The 25728-nt window shown below is 42.8% G+C and overlaps 1 protein-coding gene across 1 annotated transcript in view; it reads right to left on the reverse strand.

Annotated features, from left to right (window-relative positions):
• Positions 1–1674: 1674 nt before the first annotated feature.
• nell2a (neural EGFL like 2a) overlaps positions 1675–25728 on the reverse strand; it is a gene marked incomplete at its 5' end in the record, with an annotated part of 218220 nt that continues 194166 nt past the window's right edge. Inside the window, 3 exons of the mRNA XM_080438099.1 lie at positions 1675–1885; positions 4272–4496; positions 17185–17361. Coding sequence (XP_080294225.1) covers positions 1844–1885; positions 4272–4496; positions 17185–17361 — 444 coding nt within the window. The 3' untranslated portion in view covers positions 1675–1843. The remainder of the gene's footprint in view (positions 1886–4271; positions 4497–17184; positions 17362–25728) is intronic.

Raw genomic sequence — 25728 nt, forward strand, 5'->3', positions numbered from 1 at the left:
ACATTAATATAGACAACTCTCATAAATGTGGCAATGGAAGCTTTTAAACGCTAATTGCCTTACTCTATCTAGGCTATCATGATTAAGAGATTCAAAGTTGATTTAATTTTTTTTTTTAGAAATCAGCAAAAATGTTTTGGACATCGAGCACAGTCATGCCAGTAATAGTTAATATCTTACAGCTTCATGTTGCAGATGGTTCGGAGCGGGGCGAGCGGTGTGGTGTTCCTCAAAGGTTTTCACTGGTTGGTGAAGCTCAACAGAGAGGAGGAGGAGGAGGAGGGGATTGTGGGAACTGGAGTCCATCATCTGTTTGGTTTATTATGTTTGTATTTGGTATAAAGACGACTTGAGAACGCAGACTCTGATAAGACACAATTTGCAAATACCCCAGAACACAGTGGTTCTCAAACTTTTTGTACCCCCAGTTTGGCATGGACCCCCCCATAACTCTGAGATGGAACCAAATGGAACCAAATGTACCCGTAAGGGTCCATTTGATGCCATTTTGTACACTCTCGGAGTTACAGACCCGTAAGGGTTCATTTTGAGTCCCAACTTTCAATAATTTCCAAGGGAACCCTCGGGAACTCCCTCAAGGACCACTGGGGGATCCCTGGTACCGCACTTTGAGAACCACTGCCCCCCAGAACATTTCTTTTAACCTGCTGTTGAGGTCAATACATACATGCTACATCCGATGTCGGGGGGAAAAAACGGCAGTTTCGGACCGGTTCGGACAGTCAGGACAATAATGGGGGTGCAGGAGTGAAAAAAAGCTATCAGAAGTTCTGAATGACGTCAAAATGTAGCATGTATTGCGCTTTAGTAGCCAATAGGCAGTGTTATATATAGAGAGAGTTGCATCATGCTTTGAGCTCGCCTCCTGTAGTTCCAAACATTGGAACTTCCTCATTGAGATAGAAAGAGAACTTCCGCATTCCATTCTTACAATGGGAGTCTATGCTTGTGACGCAACTCTCTCTCTATACAACGCTGGTAATAGGTAGGTGAGGCTTCCCAGTTCCCAGATAGGACAGTGGGCCAGGTGCAACACGGACCAGTCAGTGTTTCGTACCTTTGCGATGAACAACTCGACGCTCTGAACTGTCCTGATGTGGAGAACATCAACCCATCTGGTACTCTAAGAGCCACTGATTCTCAACCTGTGGGTCGGGACCCCAACATAATTGGCAAAACACTAAGATTTTATTGATAATATAACATTGTTAAAAAACTAAATAATGTAGAAGAAAAAAATCACGGTACATTTTCTTAGAAATGTATCGAAAACTTTGATTTTATACTGATAGGAATTAAAGTATATACTACGTTAGTTCCTTTGATTCCAAGCCGAAACACGATCGATCGGATTGATCATTAAAATATGGTCAGATGGGTGGGCCACGCACGCTTTTGAGATTTTCAAGTGGGCCCCCCCGATCCAGAAAAGGTTGAGAACCGCTGACTCTAAGCAGTTTCGAACAAACGCCAGAAATAAGGATTTGCAAATCGTTGCCGTCGGGCAGAAATCTTGTATCTCTGTTTCGAAATGTTATGTTTTTTTCGTAAATCAACACCCTACTTCATCATACAAGAGTGTAGCACAAAAGTAGTGAAAATAGCCAATCTACAAGGTCACCACGCTTTGCGATGCAACGCGTTGTGAGCTATTTTCACTATTTTGATTCTATTTATTCTCTACATACAAGGTTTCCACCCGACATCCTGTTTGACTCAGGCCTGTGAGGAGGAGGGTGAAGAGACATATGGGGTTTTCTATTCTTCTTTTGTTTTTTTTTACATGGAGGATGCTGTACAGGTCGCTTCAGGTCTGCCACCACTAAAGGCACATGGGGTCCACCGAGCAACAGATGTGTCCGTTCTGAAACAGACAAAACAAACAAGAGAGAAAGTTGAAAGACACGTTTTTGTTTTTGGACAACTTTATCTATCCTTTTTCAGCATGTTAAGGCTAAAATGATATCACTCACAAGTTCCTCCGTGGAGGAACTTGTGAAGTGATCCCATGCATGTGATCGGTCTGCCAATGCCACGCTAGGGGATACCTCCTCCTTCCATTTCATAAGTATCAATCGCTGGGCAAAAAAAGGTGCAAAAGAAAGGTTGAAAAGGGAAATGTCATCAGTCCTTGACCCTGAGACAACCAGCACCTCCCAGGGCCTCTCAAAGTATACTGTAACATTTCACACAGCTGCATACCGATTGCAGTTTGACATTTAGAATTGTTGGAGGGCACCGTTTTTCTTTGGCACCAGCTGATGATAGTCTACTGAGAATACAAAGCGTTTGCTGTTGAGAAGAAACCTTGTATCTCCATATTTCAACTTGATAGTTGTTGTTGTCGTAAATTAATGCCTTACTTTGTCATACAACAGTGTCTCGCAAAAGCAGCGAAAATAGCCAATCTACAAGCTTGTGAGCTTGTAGACATCTCACAAGCTTGTAGAGGTTTCCTTAATTATAGTAGGATATATATCTACTGTCGGGCAGAAACCAGCCATGTCCAAAATATTGAAAAAATATCAGGAAAAAAACATGTTTTTAGAACACAATACTGCCTCGTCAAAGTTGGTATGGTGACTTTATACATTGAAACTGGTTTCATCACTTTACCCAAATACAGCTCAAGTGGAGTTTTTGACCATTAATGTGGAGATTTTCCGTCTGACTTCGTCATTTTAATCAATGATGAAAAAAACAACTATCTCCACAAGTTGGAGTTTGGTGGTTTGACCGACAGTTTCAGTTTGAGCACTTTTTAATACTTTGGTTCAATATTTAATAAACCCACAAAAGGGTGTTCATTGTTCAATCGCACTGATTTATTAAAAAGTGCACTGGACGGACAGCACAGAGGCTTATATAGCTGCACACTCACTTTGTTCCTGACGTACTTTATATTTCCATTTGAGGATTGTTTACCCAATGGTGAGACCCTTGTTACTTCATATTTATAGCCTATTTCAGCATAGTTCAAACAGCAGTCATCAAACAGTATATGATACAGCCGTTAATTAATATTTATATTTCAGGATGGTTCAAACAGTCAAACAGTATAGCAGTGAGACCGTCTTTTAGTGGTTGTTTTTAACAGAAGCAGATTCATAATTCAGGGAGACTAGTCTGTGCATGCGTGCGTATGGAGGAAAATATCTGAAGGAGACATGTGTGCGTGTATGTGTGTGTGTGTGTGTGTGTGTGTGCGTGTGCGTGCGTTTATGTGTGTGCGCGTGCGTTTGCATGTGTGTGCTCACACCATGTTCATTCCTTTTCATTCCTTTTTCCGCTTCATCCCTTTCAGCTCCGCTCATTAGTTATTCATATGTTTATTTGATTGGTTCAGGCAATATCGCATCGCCATGTGTTCGGCATATCAGAACGGTTCGCTCACTGGCAGTCAGGATGTGAAGCTCAATTCCCAGCCTAGTCCTTAGAACAGAGATTCTCAAACTTTTCTTGTCAAGGATCCCCAAATTGACCCCCATCTGAAAATGTTGTGCCAGGGACCCCCAGAAGAGAACATTTATGTTGCTTTATGCCGCACAAAGTGATACGCTGTGAGCTTGTAGATCTACTATTTTCTGATTGGTCATATATGTATTCCCCAGGAGCGGGGGGAACGGCCCGAATCTCTAGGTGTGAGGGTCGCGTAACGGCCCAAACCTCTAGTTTATAAAAACCCACAGACACACTCGACTTAACCACTTTCACATCAACATTTTTCAAAAATAGAAAAAATAACCGATCTACAAGCTCACAACGTATGAGCTTATAGGTAAGCTCTTTGCGCTATTTGTGCACACCCCCATTGTACCTTAAAGGTAGGGTAAGTGATTTTCTTTGGTTAAAATAAGTGTTAAATAGCTCTCTATTCTGATAGTACTCATTGCTATCAGAGTGTTTGTTCAGTAAAAGGAGTCTCTCCAGCTCTTTATTGAACAGAAAATGCATTTTCAGTGCTCTCTCCTGATTGGCTTAAATTTTGTCAACTACCTGAAAATGTACAATATTCTGTTTACTAAAGAGCTGGAGAGACCCCTGTGACCGAACAAACGCTCTGTAGCAATGATTACTATCAGAATATAGTACTTTAACCTTTTTAACAGAAAATACAAAAAATACCCTACCTTTCTGTGTTTTTTTTGGTTTGGATATATTTTCAGCTAATGCACCCAGCCCTAACATAAGCTCCACGACAGTTAAACACAAACACACACGGTGGAGAGAGGTGCTGGGTGGGGGGTTACCTTGCACTGGCAGAGGGTGCACTCGGTGCCGTGTTTGACCCAGGAGGCTCCGCTGAAGCGCGGGATGCCGTGCTCGTCGGTGCAGGTCTTGGTGATGTCGTTGCGGATGGTGTCCGCCTGGCAGGGGTCGCTCACACAGCGGGGGCAGCACTCGCCCTCCGGGACCACCGTGAACTCACAGTCCACGGGCGGGCAGGACAGAGGCCAGCAGTCCACCTGCCCCTGCTGTGGAATGGAGGGAGAGAGAGAGACACAGGGAGAGTTTGAGACGGACACAGCAAAATGATATTATTCTAGTGCTTAGCACTCAAAACTGCCCTAAAAGAGTACCTTCAGGTGGCTGCAATTCGGAACTGGCCCCTGTAAAACTCCCCCCCCTCGAACTGTTTACTGTACATATTTTTAGTTTTTCTTATTTCTAAACTGTTTACATGATGTTCTGCATAGTAGTGTATATCGGTCTGTCATTTAATGTCACTATGAATTGAGTACAAAGGACCCCAATTGAAACAAGCCATAGGATTTTTTTTTAATCCTATTTAGTTGACCTTGTATTTGAACTGTACTTTCATGTGCAAACTTCTAAATAAATTATTCAATCAATCAATCAATTAGCATCGATCAGTTTGTTTTGCGAAAACTTGAGATCTGAGAACAGGGCCTAAATTGCAATCTGCTTAGAAAAGGCCTCTTCAGGAAACATCATTTGATTTTCCTATTTGTCTCATCTGTTTAAGAGAGTAGGTAGCTGATACATTGCACTTTTACCTTAGCGCTAGATATACTCTTAGTTGCTTGTTTTAGAAGAGAATGCATTTAAGACGTTGAATGCACTTATTGTAAGTCGCTTTGGATAAAAGCGTCTGCTAAATGACTAATGTAATGAGTAAAAGTATAATATTTGGATCCGAGATGTAGTGGAGTAAAAGTAAAAGTACTGAACATTGGAAATACTCCAGTAAAGTAAAAATACCTCAACATTTTACTTAAGTACAGTACTCGAGTACATGTACTTAGTTACTTTACACCACTGGTCGCAGGTCACAGCTGCTGGAGTAAGAGACAGCTTTTGTTTTAGGACATGGGAACAAGCTTGCTTTTTAGACCAATTATGAGTTTACTGTGAGGAAAAAGCCAGTCAGTCAATATGTCTGCTTTGCTGATGTAGAAAAAAGATTGAGAATTGCTGACAGTAACTATCCGAGTTCCGAATGTTGTTGACATGGAAATCCTTGCTAATTATTTATGGACCCCAGTCAAATATTCTAGCGGAAATGAAACTCTTAAAAGATCAGATAATACCTTGACTCAGATACTGCATGTTTTTGTGAGGGTACCTACCCTAGGGGACACGGGGAGAACATGCAAACTCCACACAGGAAGGGCCTTTCGCCAACCCCACCTAGGGTATGGGCGCTGATGATGCGAAGGAGAGAACACGCCCCCAGCGCCCACAGCGGGAATCGAAACCAGGACCTTCTAGCTGTGAGGCGACAGCGCTACCGACTGTGCCACTGTGCCCCCTCGCATAGTATGTGTATTGAAGAAAACAGCAGGGTACAGCGTTCTGTAGCGCTCAGTAAAAATATATATATAAGCCGCATAGGAAGGTGCTCTTTGGTTAGAAAAAAATAGGTCATAGTCTCATTAGTCATATGTTCATAGACAGAACAGATGAAAAAACCAAGGCCTTCAAAAAAAGAAGTTTTAATACAAATGCTAGTTCATCATTGAACACATTTAAAAACAAGCCAACCATGTTTGGGCCCTAACCCGGCCTTCTTCAGGGCCCGCAGAAAGGGGACAAATTGGGCAGAAGTATGTCGTTTGCTGTCGGGCAGAAACCTCTTATCTCCATATTTTAGCTTTTTGTGTTTTTTCGTAAATGAATTCCCTTCTTGATCATACTACAGCGTCACACAAAAGTATCAAAAGTAGAAGATCCTGCAAGTGACAGGTTTTGGGCCGGTAGATGCATTTTTTTTTTTTTGAATCCTGAAAAGTAACAGTTTCAGACATATGAGGTTTCCACCCCGACAGCGACGATATACATGTGCATATGGGAATGCACACGCTGGTATTTTAATTTCCCAAGGAGAAGCCCACAGCGGATGAAAGTGCATGAGCAGAGAAGTGGGTCAGGGCTTGCAGGGTATACACTACAGTATAGCTGAGCCAGAGATCTATAAAGTCGAAAGCCAAAATATATGACCTGTTTTCTCCGGCCAATTGAAATCCAATATGGATTCCTCTAGCTGAGCGCTGTGCGGTGTGCAGAGATTAATATGGGAACAACAATGAGAGAGGAGGGACCACAACAAGTCAATTAAGAAAGCAGCAGGATCATTTACCCCAAAAATGAAAAAAAGCTTTTGTTGTTGTGTTCTGCTGACTGTGCAGGAAGTTGTATACGTCTCCCAGGTACCCTGACAACTTTTTGTTTATCGTTTTTTTCCCCCCCACCGTGAAGTCGTGATCAGACGGCCCATCTGGCATGCAAATGTACGCTGTGTATATTTGCATACTGTATATAAACTGGTGAGGAATGGGAAAACAAACAGATTGCTTTTCCAAGGAAGTCATATTTGAATATTATCTGTCTGTCTGTCTGTCTGTCTGTCTGCACATTCTCACCGCAAGGCGTCTTATTTCAGTGCTTGGTTTGGGTACCTTTGGCGGCAGACAGTTGCTGATGTTGCTGGTGCCCTTTCTGTGTCTACCATGTTGAGGTCAAGGGAACGATCATTTACTATTCCCTGTCTGTGGGAAATGTTTTTAATGCGGTCTTCAAGGTCTGCACTATTATGCCCCTGGTGTCACATTCTCACCCCAACTCTCTCACGCCGAATGCCCCCCCCCACTAACCGCTTGGTCAAAGTGACTCCTTAGGTTGATGATGTCTCTGACCGTCTATCTGTCTAACTCACTGGTTCTCAACATCAGGTCCAAACTGCCCATTAACGGCTTTGTAACTCTGAGAGTGTGCAGGGTCCATTTGGTTCTGTTTGCACACTCTCAGAGTGAAATGAACACGGTGTACATACAGATCGGGGTCCCAGAGACCCCCCAAAATTGCATCAAACTGCAGATCCTTGAACTTTAAAAAGATGGAGAATTGCTGACAGTAACTATCCGAGTTCCGAATGTTGTTGACGTGGAAATCCTTGCTAATAATTTATGGACTCCAGTCAAATATTCTAGCGGAAATGAAACTCAAAAGATCAGATAATACCCTGACTCAGATACTGCATGTTTTTTGTGAGGGTACCTACCCTATGGGACACGGGGAGAACATGCAAACTCCACAGAGAAAGAACCCAGGACCTTCTATACTGGTCTCTATACTGCCTCCCCCTGGTCAGCCAGGGCGTGATGGAGGGGAAAGGAACTGGTTGGAATAGCGTGTTCCTTCCACGCACTACGTCGTAGTACGTCATACCGGGGAAACTGATAAGAAGCGGCTTGCTAGCTCCTCATGCATTGAAGGAAGCATGAGCTCAATCAGTTCAGGGCTCTCCCCAGGCTGGCAGAGGGAGAGTAGCGCCCAGGATTACAGTTTAGGCAATTGGCACTGGGTGAAAAAATGGGTTCCAAAAATCATGGGATAACATTTTAATAAAATTAAAAAAGACATAATAAATACATGTATGTACTTCTGCCAAATTTGTATTTGGTAGTACAATGTCGTCCCAGGCTGAAAATAGCTGATCAATATACTGTAGGCTCACAACGCGTCGCATTGCAACATGTTTGTACGACAGACTATAAATCAGGCTATACTTCACGCTCTCTCTCTCTCTCATACTCACACTTGCGCGCACACACACACACACACTCCCTCATTTATTCCATGCTCTTCTCATACACTGTCACACGTGCACAAAAACAACGAGACAAGAGCTTGATGCGTGCCTCCCTCCCACCTGGGGGGAATATGTAATATCACTGAAAATCATCTGGCTCAGCGTTTTCACTGATGTTGTAATAAATTAGGCGTCGCCCCCCTTGCCGTCGCGCAGCGTGTAAACATTTCAAAGAAGGAAACACCTTGATTGGCACTCTTTGCCGGTAGTACAGCCGGAGGGAAGGGGATTCGACGCGGCCCGTATACTAAAGGTGTCAGGTGTTTCATGTAGATTTTTTCAAATGCGATTTGCAAATGAGCAGTGGTGGAAAAAGTACTCAAATATTTTACTTAAGTAAAAGTATCAATTCTGCAATATAGAAATACTCTGTTACAAGTAAAAGTCCAGAATTCATAATGTACTTGAGTAAAAGTACAAAAGTATTGGCATCAAAATGTACTTAAAGTACCAGTAGTAAAAGTACTCACTATGCAGAATGTCCCATTTCAGTTTTCAAATGTATACAAATCTTTTGAAAATAGCAGATCTATAAGCTCGCGATGCGACGCATTGTGAGGTTGTAGATGAGAGTAGATGAGAGTATTTTCAAATGGCCTAAATGTATGTAGGGTTGAAGAGGTTAATGTATGTTTCGTAATAATAATCTAAATCTACAAAGTAACTAGTAACTAAAGTTTTCAAATAAGTGTAGTGGAGTAAAAGTGCAATATTTGCCTCTGAGATGTAGTGGAGTAGAAGTAAAAGTATAGAAAATTGGAAGTACCTCAAAATTGTACTTCAATGTACTTAGTTACTCTCCACCACTGGGCGTCACCTTCCTTGCCGTCGCGCAGCGTGTAAACATTTCAAAGAAGGAAACACCTTGGCACTCTTTGCCCGTACAGCCGGAGGGAAGGGGATTCGACGCGGCCGTATACTAAAGGTGTCTGTTTCATGTAGATGTTTTCAAATGAGATTTGCAAATGAGAATGTGAATTTCAGAAACAATCAGCCACACTCTCAGCCGTCCAGTCCACAGTCCACACAGACAGAGAGTGTGTATGGAGCTACATTAGAATGTGATCAACCCTCCTGGAAATCAAGTCTGCGATATATTCCAGAAAGCTCAAAAACATGTTTTTTTAATATCTAGTTTTTGCATTCAATTTCCACGGTCTCCGAATGCACTGTAATCCATTTTTCTCTGATTTCCATAGAAGGAATAAGGCTAAGGGAAGGTACCTAGTGTAGGCCATATATATATCACTGCATGCTATGCCCACATTAACACATCGGGTGCCAAACACGGTCTGAACCGTGTTTGCGCAGAGTAGCGGTCCGGTGCCGAACACGGTCCAGACCGTGAAATATGTCTTTTTGTTTTTTTCGTTTTTCTCCACACGGGCGGGGCTAGAGCAGCTCTGGGAGTACCCATTGTGATCTTGAGAAGGATAGGCCAGATAGATCACCGGAAAAAAAAACATGGCTGCCATCCACTTCCTGTCTATTTCCTTCTTTAAAACACCTATATCTCCGAATCTGTTTCCGGTGGGGAAAACCGGTCATGCGCGATGCGCGATCCCCCCCCATTGTAACTCGCGAGTGAAATGTTATCGTTCCAGGCTGTAGCCAGGGTCATCGCGCAACATGAATGGATGTTTTTTTTTACATGGATTTGCTCCTCGTGGAGTCTAGAGCTTTAAACAGCAAAGCGCAGTCAATGGGGAGAATGCTGGCACCCAACGTAAGTTGTTATGAAAAAATGCTGGCACCTGATGTGTTAAAAACCAGTGACATTTACACAAAGTTTTGCCTGGAAATTAGCTTGCGGCGTAGCCAATCTCATACATTTATGCAAGTTGCGTATACTGCAGGTTAAACCATGTTCCTTTACTTTATAATAGGAGGACATAAATTTAAAAAATCTGACGACCTAAGCCTAAGAGAACCGTTCCCGTTTTCGTTCGCTAGTGGCAATTAAACCCAGGATATCAAAACACTGACGCCCTGCGGCTGCAAATTCTGCAGGAAAAAAAAAAAACCATATTGTTGATATCAGTGGATCACAGAGTCACACACATAGCTGAGAGACGGACCCCAAGATAAACTTGGCTCTTGGGTGAGTGCTTTGCCCCTCTTGCCTCACTCCTGCCACTGTATATTTTAAGGCTCTCTTGCTGAGAGCGTGTGCCGCTGTGGCTCTGCAAAGTGTAACGGCATTCAAGGTTCATTTCACGTTCCTGTCACGCCACTGAAGCCCGTGCACCGTATCTTACAGCACCATTCCCCTACAACCGCCTGCCGCTTACACAGCTTGCCTGCCCGCTGGCCGTGTGTGTGTGTGTGTGTGTGTGTGTGTGTGTGTGTGTGTGTACGGGGTATACATGCTTAAGCCTGAGTTATGATTAGTTGTGCGTGGGGGTGTCGTGCACCGAAAATAGCCGATCTGCAAGCTCAAAACTGTACTGCAGATCGGCTATTCTTGGCGCGTGACACCAGCGTGCAACTAAATATAAATGAAGCTGTAACACTTTACTTAAAGGTATTATCTTTATAATGCATTATAATGCACTTATAAGGCTTCATATCACTCGTTATAAATGTTTATAACTATGCATAACTACTTATAACAAAGACACTTTGTTAAGTTATGGTAGTTATAATGTGCTGTAGCACTGAGCTTATAATGCATTTCACAAACCTTGTTATAAGTTGTTATTGGCAGGAAGGTCATCAAAAATAAAACAAGATTTTAGGCTATCTGCAGTGAAATGAATACATTATGGTATTTACAATCTGATCCATGCTCAGCCCTGCACCAATCAAAGTCACTGGATTGGTTTAAAGATGGGGACTGGAGAGTTAAGAATTCAGAATCTCAACAAAAAGACACTGGTGTCTACATGACAAGAAGGAGACAGAGGAGAAAGTGGTACAGTCAGCTGGGGCATTAAGGCCACTGTGGCCTCAGGGCATGCCATTTTTTGAGGGGCACAAGGCCAAACTGAGGGGCAACGACTGCCATGGCCTTCATGGCCTCCCTGAAATTCCTGCCCTGGTTACAAATGAAGCTTTATTAGTGTTTGTTTGTGTTTGGTGTGTGTGTGTGTGTGTGTGTGTGTGTGTGTGTGTGTGTGTGTGTGTGTGTGTGTGTGTGCGCACGTAACTGTAGGAGTGGAGCATGCCTCCGCTGCCGTATGACAAGCATGAAAGCGTTCTAAAACGTCTCTTCTTCACGTGTTATCATGGATTAAAGCAAAAATAAAATCTTATGACTGAAAATGTCGTACGGCCAAGTCCTAATGTGTGATTTGTGAAACAGCATGAAAGGAGCCCACTAACACAATATGTAGAATTATGATGCTTTAGTACTATTGTTCCTGCTGTTCTACATACTGCCAACCAGGTGGAGAAATCACAGATTGAGGCTTTAACCTTTGCATATTATATGAAATATCCGAGACTAGATTTTATGGAAGATGCTTCTGAACTAGTTTAACCACTTTGAATGCTCTAATCTTTTTTTTTTCCATTTTAAGTTTTTTATTCAGCATTAAGGGTAGGGTGTTCTTAGTCAGGGCAAAATATACAGTAGGATATGCTTCTTTTTCTTTTTGTCTTTTACATACATACAGACGAATATACGAACTTCACAGTAAGCATAACAACAAGGATACAAGATAATCAAATGGTTTAAGTAAATGAGGACGTTAAAAACACAGTGAAACGTTCCCCTACCCTTTCCCCCTTGAATGCTCTAATCTCAAAATAATAACCTTAAATAGCCTATATCTACAACCTCGATGCATTGAGAGCGTATAGGTCGGCTATTTTCTCTGCTCAACATGCTTTCATAGAAGTCCATGCTGGCTTCTATGGAATACAAATGACTGAAATCAGTCGTGGCGAACTTTAATTCATGTGTTACGCACCTACGCTACATAAAAGCTCAGCTCATTTTCCGCCGGCCTGCGCTTCTCCCCCGCCACCAACTCTCAGCCACAGTGGGTTTTCCACCCGGCCCCTATGTATAATGGGATGCTGTAAAGTAATCCAAAGTAGCAGCCCTCAGGGTCTGCCCTTAAGGACCCCCCTCACAATGGGAACGGTGGAAATCAGCATTTCTCTGCTCCTCAGACCATAGCAGCACCAGTGAGGCTGGGAGCCAGCCTATTCATATGCTAATGATGCCCAGGCAGAAAGCAGTAAAAGGTAGCGATACCACAAAATAGCAAATACTCTGTTACAGGTAAAAGGCCATGTATTCCACATTTGACTTGAGTAAAAGTACAAAGGTATTTGGCGTGAAAATCTACTAGCAAAGTAAAAAGTACTCAAATGTTTCAAAATGTCTCAAACTTAGATGGGCTGTTTTCAAATAGCCAAAGTATGAAATAAGGTGGTTAACATAATGTTTGTATTAATAATCTACAGTATACATCTGTAAAGTTAAGTAACGTTTTCAAATAACTGTAGTGGAGTAAAATGTACACTATTTGCCTCTGAGGCAAACATTGAAGTATTTATTGTAAAATGTAAGCAAAGTACTTCAACATTGTACTTAAGTACACTGCAGTAGCTACTCGAGTACATGTCGTATCTGTCGGGTGGAAACCTCATATGTCCTAAACAGTTACTTTTCAGGATTCAAATAGCAAAAATAGGCGCTTCAAGCTGGGTTTCGAGCTTGTGGATCTGCTACTTTTTATGTATTGTTTGGCTTTTTTGCCTTTTATTGATAGGACAGTAGGCTGACAGGAAATGGGGAGAGAGAGAGATGGGGAGTGTTATGCTGCAAAGGCCGTTGGGATTGGGACTCGAACCGTTCACTCGCGACACGCTGTCAGGCTACACAGAGCCTAGGTGCCTGGACCGCTACGCCAGCGGCCCAGGCGCGGATCTGCTACTTTTGACGATTTTGTGTGACGCTGTAGTACGTTAATTCGCAAAAAAAAGCACAGCAAGTTAGAATATGGAGATAAGAGGTTTCTGACGATGTACTTGGTTACTTTACGCCACTAGATAGTCTCCTGTACAGGGGGGACGTAGGGGCAAACAGAGCTGCTATAGCGCTAGCGCAGTGTGGATGATTTACAGGGACGCTGTCAGGAGAGAGACGCTCCATTCAGCGCACCGTGTGTAAATTGGAGCTTGTAAGTGGGAAGCGAGATGACAGGGGAGAGAATGTACGGCGTGACATTTGCATTTAACCCATCAAGACCGGGAACGCATCCGTGTAATCACTTTATCCTATATTTTATACTTTGGCTATATGGATAGCCGAGTGCCGCACTATGAACTCGTAGATCTGCTATTTTTAGTAAAATCTTGAAGATTTGTGCAAATATTTGAATATAATTATATATTGTTTGAAGGGAACATTTTTGACTCAAATCTTTGGGTCCCTGGAACAACATATTTTGAGATGGGTGTCGGTGGATGGGTGGTCCTTGACATGAAAAAGTTTGAGCGCCACTGATATTATAGCTACATAGGTTTTTCAGAAAACTGTTAAGATTTTAGTTACAAATGCTCACTTTAAAAATATATACATTCAAAGATTTGTACACATTTTCATGATTTTTCTAAAATAGCAGATCTACAAGCTCATAGCGCGGCACTCAGTGCCGCGCTATAAGCTTGTATATCTGCTATTTTTGAATAGCCCAAAGACATCTAAAAATAACAGATGCTTTCCCCGGTCTTAATGGGTTAATAAACATGGCGACAGGCTAGAGATGCAACGTGAGGTTGGTGGATCCTCGTGTACCGTATACAGGCAGCGGCATTTTCCTGTCAGATACGGCGGTCGGGGATACATTTGTTAGAATCCCTCGCCGTACTGCATGTTGAGAGCGTCTGCCGGGCGCGCGGAAGAGGAAACTTCTGTATAAGATAGATCTTTCCCTCGGCAGAGGATGCCAAAGTGGAGAAGCGTGGGCTTATCGGGAATATGTTGTGTGACAACATCTTCTATATATACAGTACGTTCTATATACAGTACCTTCTATATACAGTATTATGCTTTTTAACGCCTCCACACTGCTGCTACACAAATATGTGTGGCCGTGAACTCGGGCACGCATTATTACAGTCTCTGTCGGGGTGGAAACCTCATATCCGGCCGGTAGAGCGGCCGGATGGGAACCGCGAGGTTCCCGGTTCGATCCCGGGCTCCGCCAGAGTTAGTGTCGAAGTGTCCTTGAGCAAGACACTGAACCCCTTAATTGCTCCCGATGAGCAGGTTGGTGCCTTGCATGGTTTCGTATGAATGTGTGAATGTAATGCACAATCTATGTAAAGCGCTTTGGATAAAAGCGCTATATAAATGCACCATTTACATGTCCAAAACGGTTACTTAAAAATAGCAAAAGTGGCAGATCTACAAGCTCAAAACTTGTATATCTGCTAATTTGGATACTTTTGTGTGATGCTGTAGTATGTGATCAAGTAGGGCATTCATTTACGAAAAAAAGTTAAAATATGGAGATAAGAGGTTTCTGCCCAACAGCAACGATATTCACTTCCTTTCCATACTATGTGCGCGCAAGCACACACACACACACACACACACACACACACACACACACACACACACACACACACACACCAACCCACCCACCTCGGGCATACACCGCTCTCTTCTCAACCTTAACCTTTTCCTTCCAGAATGTAATATGCCAGGCCGAGTAGAGCAGACAGCGGTGCTGTAAGTATAAACTCAATTCTCACCCCCTAGCGGCCTAGCCAATCACTTCTTCTGTAGGTAGAAAACTCTTCAAAGAAATACTTCATGTACCTCTTCTCCTGCAACCCTCCTCTCTACTCTACACACACACACTTCGTCCTTTATCCTTTACTTGTACCTGCTTCCTTATTTGTTTTCTGTCTGGGTGCTCTTTGTTTACAACAAGGAGTCCTAGGGACAAGGACTCCTTGTTGACCTAGCACAGTGGTTCTCAAACTTTTTCATGTCAAGGACCCCCAAAATGATATGTATTTGGCCGCGGACCCCCATGTCAAAATGTTTTGTTCCAGGGACCGCCCAGAAGCAAAGATTTGAGTTACAGATGTTCACTTAACTATATTCAAAGATTTGCAAAAATGTTTGTGATTTTTCAAATCATATCTACAAGCTCATAGCGCGGCACTCGGTGCCACGCTATGAGCTGGTATGTGGTTAAAAAAAAAAAAAGTGGTTCAAATTATAGAGCAGCAAAGTCTGACGTCACTGCCGCTAGAGGGCGCTGTCCCCCTGGGTCGTGGCTTTATTTTTGGTGTTGATATCCCCATGGGGAAATCTTAGATCACGTCATATAAGAACTGTGTTCCAAACATAAACACACCACCCCGGCATTTCTGTCAGGGGGGTGGCTCTGCATCATTTATGATATTCAATCATATTTGATAGAGCCTGTTTCTGGCGAAAATGGAATTAATTCTGCCTTAAAAGAACTACACTTCCGGGTCTGAAATCCCTGTCCCTACAGCAGCCGCCTTCATGGGAAATGCAGTCTTTGGGTCTTTTGACTCATTTCTAGCGTTTATTGTGTTTTTGGATAAATGTGTACATTTCCACCTTCAGTTGATGCTTCATATCCATATATAATCGCCGGGGTGGTGTATTTATTTCTCGAACGTTTTCGTGCCGCGGACCCCCATCTGAAAAGGTTTTGTGCTAGGGACCCCCAGAGAGAAGAGTTGTGTTAAACACACTTTTAACATTTTTCAAAAACTGTTCGAAAATAACAGATGCACAAGCTCACAGTGCGCCACAAAGTAACGTGCTGTGAGCTTATATATCTGCCATTTTTGGAGTTTTCTGAAAAACGAATATTGCTATATAAATGATATATAGAGATATATTTCCCAGTTTTTTTTTTTTTTTTTTTTTTATCCCGCGATTTTTGTAACCCATTTTTTTCACCCGGTGCCAATTTCCTAAGTGATCCTGGGCGCTACACCAGCCCTACACCAGTATTACACCTGTCACCCCACAGTAGGGAGGCCAGGGCCGAGCTCATGCTTCCTTCAGGCATGAGAGCCAACTGACCTTCTTGTCACCTGACAGGGGGGAGTTTCCCTGGTTGGACGTAGCGCGTGGAAGGAACACGTTATTCCAACCAGTTCCTTTCCCCTCCATCAGGCGCCCCGGCTGTCATGGGGGAGGCGGTATAGTGACCAGGATTACTACATGTTTTTGTGAGGGTATTAACTACCCTAGGAGACACGGGGAGAACATGCAAACTCCACACAGAGTAGGCCCTTTCGCCAACCCCACCTAGGGTATGGGCGCTGATGACGCGGAGGAGAAGACACGCCCCCAGTGCCCACAGCGTCCCCGGCGGGAATCGAACCCAGGACCTTCTAGCTGTGAGGCGACAGCGCTACCGACTGCGCCACCGTGCCCCCTTATATTTCCCAGTTTTAATGAGTTAAGTTGCTGCGGGGGAATGGACAGTGAAAATTAAATGTAGAAAAAGGTCTTCAAAAACTTTAACGTCCTCCGAGAGGCAATTTGTGGTACAGTCCAGACAAAAATAGACAAATTGAAAGCATGTCAAATAAACAACAGCAATCATAAATATCATCACAGACCAGGCAAACTTTGGTGAGTTAGCAAGCTCAGGGGTTTCCACATTTAATCATGCCTGTGGAGGAATTTTTGACCCAGGACACCACTAAATATTTTGTACAGGTCAGTCAGAAATGCTTTGCCTGGGCGCCCGCTGGCCTAGCGGTCCAGGCGCATACCACATAGGCCATGCTGGTAATCCAGCTTGACAGCGTGTTGCGGGTTCGACCTCCGATCCCGACAACCTTCGCTGTGAGTCACCCCCCCCATCTCTCTCCCCATTTCCTGTCAGCCCACTATTCTATCAATAAAGGCAGAAAAAGCCCCCAAAAATATCTTTAAAAAAAAAAAGTGCTTTGTCTGAGGATCTCAGACAGCGTGTTTGCACATTAAAGTAAGACATCCCACGGACCCACAGTTTTGAAAACCACTGAACTACTGTATAGCTTTCCTGGTTTAAAAAAAAGGTAAACGGTTGACATGCTCAACTCACCAGACACTGGCACTGCTGGCAGTTGTCCACCCAGGTGTCTCCGCTGCCGTAGGTGAGCAGGCCGTTCTGGTGCAGACACTGGCTGCTGAGGCGAGGGTCGCACTCGGGGCAGCAGAACAGGTCTGCGTTGGGGTTGTCACAGTCACACACCATCCTCCTGCACATCACCTGGCCGGCCTGCAAGTGGTGGAAGAAGTACTCACATGTTTTACTTAAGTAAAAAGTATCAATACTGGACTGTAGAAATACTCTTACTTATAGTGCAGCGGCTAAAAGCAATATTTTGGGAGAATCGTTCACTTGGTGATACAAGCGTGAAACTTGGTACAGATCATCTTTAGAGGTCATTTATCGATTTTTTTAATCGAGCCACTTGAAAATCAAAGATGGCGGCCATTTTTCAAGATGGCCGACATCTTAGTGGGCAGTTAAGTGATATGATGGTTTATTTGGTGATACAAGCATGAAAATTGGCATGAGCAGTCTCTGTGGGTCACTTGACAATAGGCCACCCACAGCTACTTGAAATTTCAAGATGGCGGCCATTTTTCAAGATGGCCAACACTTTAGTGGAGCAATTAAGTTATATAATGGTTTATTTGGTGATACAAGCATGAACATTGGCATGAGCAGTCTCTGTGGGTCACTTGACAATAGGCCACCCACAGCTACTTGAAATTTCAAGATGGCGGCCATTTTTCAAGATGGCCAACACTTTAGTGGAGCAATTAAGTTATATAATGGTTTATTTGGTGATACAAGCATTACATTTGGCATGAGCAGTCTCTAAGGGTTGCTTGACAAGAAAACACTCCCAGCCACTTTACATTTCTATTTTCAAGATGGCCGCCCCCTGGATCCTCAAAAGATACATTTTCTCATAGAAATGTATGTTTTTTTTTCATTAAGGACGATTATACGATTATTATTATTATGCTAAAGAACAACTTTTAACACATCACAATATAGTTGTGTTGATTTGTTGATCATAGATAGATTAGATAAGAGTGAATATCTGCACTACCAGGGCACACTGGTGATATATCACTGCTGTTAAACTCAGAGTGGGGTTCAATGTCAGCTAATTGAAAGTTGGTATCCCAAATGCTGTCTAATTTACCCCAAAACAGTTAGATAGCCGCACCTGAATTGACAGGTTGTGCCAGCACGGGAGAGCCGAGCCAAGGTTAATGGGGTTTTAGTTAACCGGATGGTGTACAGATCGCTCAGGATTTAAATGGCATTGGATGAACGATCGAACTAAGTGTAGGGTTAAGGCACGAACTTAGTTGTATCCCATACATCAAAGTGCTTGGTAAAAGGTGGTAAAAGGATAAACCCTCGGCCTCTGCCTATGCTGCAGACATGGCAGAAGCCATCATAACAGTTGTGAAAACTAACTGGGACAGATGTTTAATTTGTCAGCAGGTCACCAAGGAAAAACTCATTCAGCCGAGTTTATTCAACAGAGAGCACGATCGTACTGGTTATGATACCATTGCAAGAAATGTTCCATTATTTCATAAGATCAATGCTCTGCCTATCTTACTTAGTCCAACCCGACTAGATGAAGGTGATGGCATAGAAAGCACATCGACAAGAAACAGAGCAAAATATAATTCAAGCTGTAAACTGGTAAAAGGTTCAACAACACAGAGCTGGAAAGGGCCCAAAAGAGAGCATCTACATCTGCTGAAGACACTGAAGATACCAAAGATATCCATGTCAAGAGGCCAAGAAGATCTAATGTATGACCGGTCCAGCGATGTCACAACTGTGAACGAGGCCAGGCTTGATCTCTTTGCCAGAAAGCAAAGACAATATGACTTGATCCCACCAACTCAAGCAGCACTCAAAGAGCATGCCAAACATGCTTCTTATGAGGCTGGATACGTGTGGGGACAGGCATTGAAGCGACATCCACAAATGCCGAGCCCATCTGACTGGCGATGGGTGGAACAGGACGAGAAGTGGAAAGTCTTCTGGACTCCACTTCCACCTATTGCGGAGAGTTGTTGGGAGTTGACCAAATGTGAGTGCTCCAAGGCATGTACTGGAAGGTGTAACTGCTTCAGATATGGACTCAGTTTCACATGCCTATGTAGTTGCCCCTGCTAGAACCTATTTGCATGTTTATTTTGCCAGAGTTATTCCCTGTTGTCCTCTGTGTTTTCAAGTGGAGGCCTATGGCTCGGCTACCCCTCGTCACATCGACGCATCATGTTTTACTTTTTATCTAGTCTATTACTGTGTAATTTTCAGTTGTTACTTTGTAACATTGCTTCCACTGCCTTCCACTGCCATATCTAACAGTGAAGCACATTTTCAGTTTAGTTCCTTAGTATCGTTTGTCATGGTTCCGTGGCTATTGCCATTCAGTATTAGCCATTACTCATAATTTTGGAGCACTGTCCGTTCAGCACCACAACTGTGCTTATCAGCACCACAACTGTGCTAATTTATTCATCTTATTTTTTGTATCCCCACCCCTTAGTATTTATTTGACACATGTAATGGCTGTTAGTTTAAAAAAAACAATATATATATATATATATATATATATATATATATATATATATATATATATATATATATATATATATATCCTCCCTTGTGACTGTTACCTTGTCGTGGTAAGGGAGCTTGTTTAGGCCTACCTCAGTGAACCCTGAGAGCTATGCCGGTGGGAGGCAACTCCTGACAGGTCTTACCAAACTGGACAGGTCGTGGGCGAGGAGTCAGACAAAACACAGTCAAACAACCTCTCTTGACAGAGCTTTTTGAGGAACCCAATACATTTCTATGAGAAAAGGTATCATTTAAAGATTGACATCTTGAAATTTCAAGTGGCTGTGGGCGGTTTCTTGTCAAATGACCTTTTGAGACGGCTCATGGCAATTTTCATGCTTGTATCACCAACTAAATGATTTCTTAAGCTTAACTAGTCCACTAAGGTGGTGGCCATCTTGAAAAATGGCCGCCATCTTGACATTTCAAGTAGCTGTGGGTGGCTTATTGTCAAGTGACCCACAGAGACTGCTCATGCCAATTTTCATGCTTGTATCACCAAATGAACCATTATATAACTTAAATGCTCCACTAAAGTGTTGGCCATCTTGAAAAATGGCCGCCATCTTGAAATTTCAAGTAGCTGTGGGTGGCCTATTGTCAAGTGACCCACAGAGACTGCTCATGCCAATTTTCATGCTTGTATCACCAAATAAACCATCATATCACTTAACTGCCCACTAAGATATCGGCCATCTTGAAAAATGGCCGCCATCTTGGATTTTTGAGTGGCTCGATTAAAAAAGTCAAAGAGTTGACCTAAAGGAATGTTCATGCCAATTTTCACGCTTGTATCACAAAGTGAACGATTGTTCCTACTATCTGCTCTACTATTACTACAATTTATTTTGAGTATAAGTAGCCTACAAAAGTATTGGCATCAAAATGAACTTAAAAGTTCCAAAAGTAGAAAGTACTCGTTATGCAGAATGTCCCGTTTCACAAGTTATCAAATGTCTAAAATGTATAAAGAATCCTTTGAAAATAGCAGATCTACAAGCTCACAACGCGTCACGATGCGACGCGTTGTGAGCTTGTAGTTCAGCTATTTTCAAATAGCCAACGTTTAATAGGGCTGAAGTGGTTAATGTATGTTATGCAATAATAATCTGAATCTACAAAATAACTAGTAACTCAAGTTTTCAAATAATTGTAGTGGCGTAAAAGTACAATATTTGCCTCTGAGATGTAGTGGAGTAGAATTAAAAGTACAGAAAATTGGAAATACCCCGGTAAAGTAAGAATACCTCAAAATTGTACTTAAAGGGATACTTCACTTTCAAATAAAATAAACATTAAAAAATGTACAAAAATTGTATGCTTTTTTTTGCCCTAGTTCAATCATTCTACAGTATCACACAAAAATAGCCGATCTACAAGGTCACAAGGCCTCGCGACGTGGCCTTGTAGAACCTTGTAGCTCCGTGAGCTTGTAGATAAAAAGAACCTTCCAATAGATCCAATGTTGTTGTTATCTAGTCACAACAAGCTCTTGTTAATACTTGTCATTGGTTCAATATTTATAAAAACCAACAGACAGACAGACAAGAAAACGTCGGGCAGGGGCGGGTCTGGGCAGAATTTGAGAACTCTAAGACAGACAGACATTCAACCTGGTGTCCCTGTTTTTGGTCATGTCATTATCACATTCACCGCCAAAGTTTTTTCATAATAAAATCACCCACTGCCAGGGTTTTTATCATTTTTTTATAGAAACAATGTGAATTATTTGTCCGTTTATTTTTTAACATTGAAGTGAATGGATTTTTTTTTTTTTTTTTTTTTTCTCTTTAGGGTTAGGGTTATAAATTTATACTCAAAAATTAGAGAAACTTTTTAGGAATTCAAAAACAGAATAAAAGAAAAATAATTAAAAGGGGAGAATTCTCCCCTTTGGCGGTTCAGACCATTGACTGAAAAGGGGAGAATTCTCCCCTTTGGCGGTGAGGGCGAACACTTTCAAAAACCTTTGTGCGACACTGTCATATAAAATAGGGCATCAATTTATGAAAGAAAACCTAAAAAGAGGAAATACGGAGATACCATGTTTCTGCCAGACAGTCGACATGATATGACCCATTTTGAAACACCTGTAGCAGGTGTTTGCCACGCACTGGCATCCAGCCACTAGTCTTCATGGCACTGCTCAGTGGTGGAAAAAGTACTCACATTTTGTACTTAACACATTGACTGCCATGGATGTAATGTTACGTCATCTGGTGTTTTTAGTGATTAGGCTAGAGGGCGCACTTCGCCAACCTATGAATGATGCCTTGACTTCGAGAGAAGGATCCACCCGGAAATGACGTCATCTAAAACATTTTCACCCTGTCCGCTTCAATGTTATGAGATTTATAAAAAAATTATCTCTGATTTCTTTTCCCAGATTGCGTACTCACTATGCAGAATGTCCCGTTTCACAAGGTATCATTATGTCTAAAAAATAGCAGAAATAAATAAGCAATCTACTGTACAAGCCCACAACACTACATTTGACCTCATCCGCTAGTTTAGAAAATGTTTGAAAATGGAAAATCTTAAAGGTTTCTGCCTATAGTGACATGTCCAAAATAGTGTGTTTGTGTTTAACGACGTATTGACGTTCTGTTGACATCCCGCAGAAGACAGTCAGTTGGAACCACCAGCTTCCACCCGGCCACCATCAGACTGTTGAGCAAAGCCTGACCACCACCCTGTCACCAGGGCTGACCAACCATGGACTTTTCCTTTTCCTTGTGGATCTACCATGGGGATTTATTATACCTTATTATGTGGTCTACCATTCTATGTGAACCTGACAATGTGTTGATGCTCTTTTGCACCTTGTCTAATCCCATGTACATAGTACCTGCTGCTAATGTGGACCTACCGACCACCTCGCTCGCACCTTATGTCTAACCTCATGTACATACTGACATACTGTCTGTATACCTGCTGGTCTATGCTATGTGTATACTGTATGTAGATATATTTTATTTGTATTTTTGCCTCTCCTTGATGTGTTTTTCTTTTACTGTCTGATATTTCCCAGTTGCTCCCCCCCTCACCCCTTTTTCTTTCTTTCTGTACTCTGAGATGTGACAATAAAGTTGTAACGTCAATGGCCATTCTCCGCAATGACATCATAATGTCGTCATCACAACCCGGTCCTTCAAAATGAATCGTCAAATAAACAACTTTTACCAACACATCCAGCTGCCTGTAGCATCATCCTCCTTTTGAAAAGGATTTGTCAACGCTGCCGAACAGTGTCCAGTCAGTGTTCTGCTGTGGGATTCGATTTGCCAGTCATCGTCATCGGCTTCCTTGATTGGCCAACTCAACTGATCGGCTCTGTGGATTGCCCAAACTTTGCGTGACATAAAGTATGTGCCACTGAACCAATATAAGCGATAATGCACACATTAGGACTCGGTGTTTTTCAGAGCAAGGCTTAGAAATCCAACCAGAGCAACAGTGTGAGAGATGTTCTGCTGGACGGTACATCTGAATGGGGGACCAGTAACACACGGTTGTGTTGCTGTTGCAGTGGAGCACAATGTGTACTGCTTTGGAGCGCTCGGGGATCGGAATGGTGTCCACGTTTTCAACACTGTGTCTTTATGCTGGAGGACGTTGCCCCCAGTGGCAACTCGAAGGCGCCATCTTGTGGAGGGACACACAGCTGTGCTGATAGAACATATCATCTACATCTGGGGAGGGCATCGTTGCCACAACGTGCTTTATGCATTTGATGTCGACACCCACAGATGGTTCAAACCCAGGGTTTCTGGGACAGTTCCAGAGGGGAGGATGAACCACTTGGCCTGTTCCTTGGGGAAGGTCATGTATATCTATGGAGGAATCGGATGGGTGAGGACGATCGTATACACTGATGACATCTACACGTTGGACACCACCTCAATGGTCTGGTCTTTAATTAACACCAGAGGCTCTACTGCACGTGATGCAGCATATCACTCTGCCACCGTCATTGGGACAAAGATGTTTGTATTTGGACGCTATGGATACTCCCACGTCCTCAGTGTGTTTGACACAGAGACCAACTGCTGGCTGAGCACGCCTTCTGCACAGCCTCCTACGGAAAGATTCTTTGATCGTTCATCCTTTAACTACAATGGAGAACAATACATATATTGTGGTTTTAACTGGGACCATGCCTTCTTCAATGATCTGTGGAAGTTCAATCCAGAGACCTTCTCCTGGAAGACGGTTGAGACCAAAGGGAAAGGCCGGTGGCCAATGGAAAGGACCCTTCCGTGCAGTTGCGCGGTGGGGGATCGTATCATCTTCTTTGGGGGACGCCACACACCAAACGATCTGCATATTTTAGACTTAAGTCCTAGTCTCAAGACGTTATGCGAGCTAGCAGTTATTGAGCACGGTCTGGAGCAGTCGGAACTCCTGCACAACATCAGGTGGGAAATGGCAGCCATGACTACCAACAAGCAGTCCACTCATAAATCAAATCAAATAATATGACTGGCATCATATACCATAAATCCCTTGAGCACAGTCCATAATGCTCTTGTGTATTTTACACCAGAACCATTAATATGAATGATTCTTGTTTGATACCTGCAATTCGCACCTTTTGATTGCTGTTTAAGGACCTGGATATTGAAAAGGGCGACGCTGGCCCTAAAAAGGTTGAGAACCACTGATATAGACGCTTGCGGCCAAGCCAGATGCACTGCTGTGGATTCAAACCCCTAGAGTCCGTGGTGATGGACAGGTACTTTTCCCTTATTTGCGGACACTATTCGATATAGATGGGATGTAACTTAGGGTGACCATATTTTCAAACACCCAAACAAGAGGGCGCTCTTGGGCAACCTATGAATGATCCCTTGACTGCGAGAGAATGATAGAAGCAGAAATGAGGTCGTCTAAAAAAAAAGAAACCATTGACTCCCATGTTATGAGATTTAGAAAAACACATCTTCAGTAGCTCGGATGTCTTCTTTTTTTGGTGAAAACGAGCCATATTCAACTGCCGATAACAACAGAAATGTAAACATGTTTTCGGATAGAAGAAGACCCTCCCCTCCCCCCAGACATCTTTTTTTTTACATCCGTGTCCACATCGTGGCTTTCCGTGGGTCTCCGTGGATCTTCAAAATAAGGTAAAAACCCTGGCAAGGATGATGAATTAATGAATTAATTCATGGCAGTCAATGTGTTCATTGTGGGATGATTTGGTAGTGAATGTTGAAAACACCCAGCTTGAAACGGGGACAATCCCGGGCCTAACCGGGACGTCTGGCCACTGCAATGTGACTCGCCGTGTGTGTGGTCCAGTCCTGTGATCTTGGTGTTGACCTTGGTCAATCCAATCCAACATGGCTCTGTGTCTGTCCTGTCCTCTCCCAGTCCACAAACAACAAACATGTTTACTTTCTATCTCAGCCATTCAACACAACTAATGTTGACAGGCACTTCCTCCATCTCTCAAATCAATTAGGATGACTCATTTAATTAGGGAACCGTTTCTGCCCTCGTCCTTTGTAATCAAATGAATAATTTGCGGCTCGAATCATTCAGCAGCACCGATACTAATCTGCCATAATCGCCTCCCACCACTCGCACACACGCGCACACGCACGCACGCACACACGCGCACACATTTGTATTACTATACTTGTGAGGACATCAGCATTTTAGGATGGTGATTTTATAAATGCCATTTAATAAAGAAATATTCGGCCTAAAATAGCAGATCTACAAGCTCACAATGCATCATGCTGTGATGCGTTGTGAGCCTGTAATATTGTTGGTGCGCAAGTATACCGGTGCACAACCAAGTATAAATCAGGCATAACTCTCTAACCCAAAAAGCTAAACCGAACCTCTAAATGTCTAAACCCAAACTGAATATTTTCCTAGTTGTAAAACTAAATCCCTTTTTTTTCACCATAAAACAAACATTTTTCTTGCGAGGACCAGGAAAATTGTCCTATTCTACAATGCTTGTGG

The sequence above is a fragment of the Gymnoscopelus braueri genome (genome assembly GCF_963280865.1).
Source record: "Gymnoscopelus braueri genome assembly, chromosome: 9".
In the NCBI taxonomy this organism is placed as follows: domain Eukaryota; kingdom Metazoa; phylum Chordata; class Actinopteri; order Myctophiformes; family Myctophidae; genus Gymnoscopelus; species Gymnoscopelus braueri.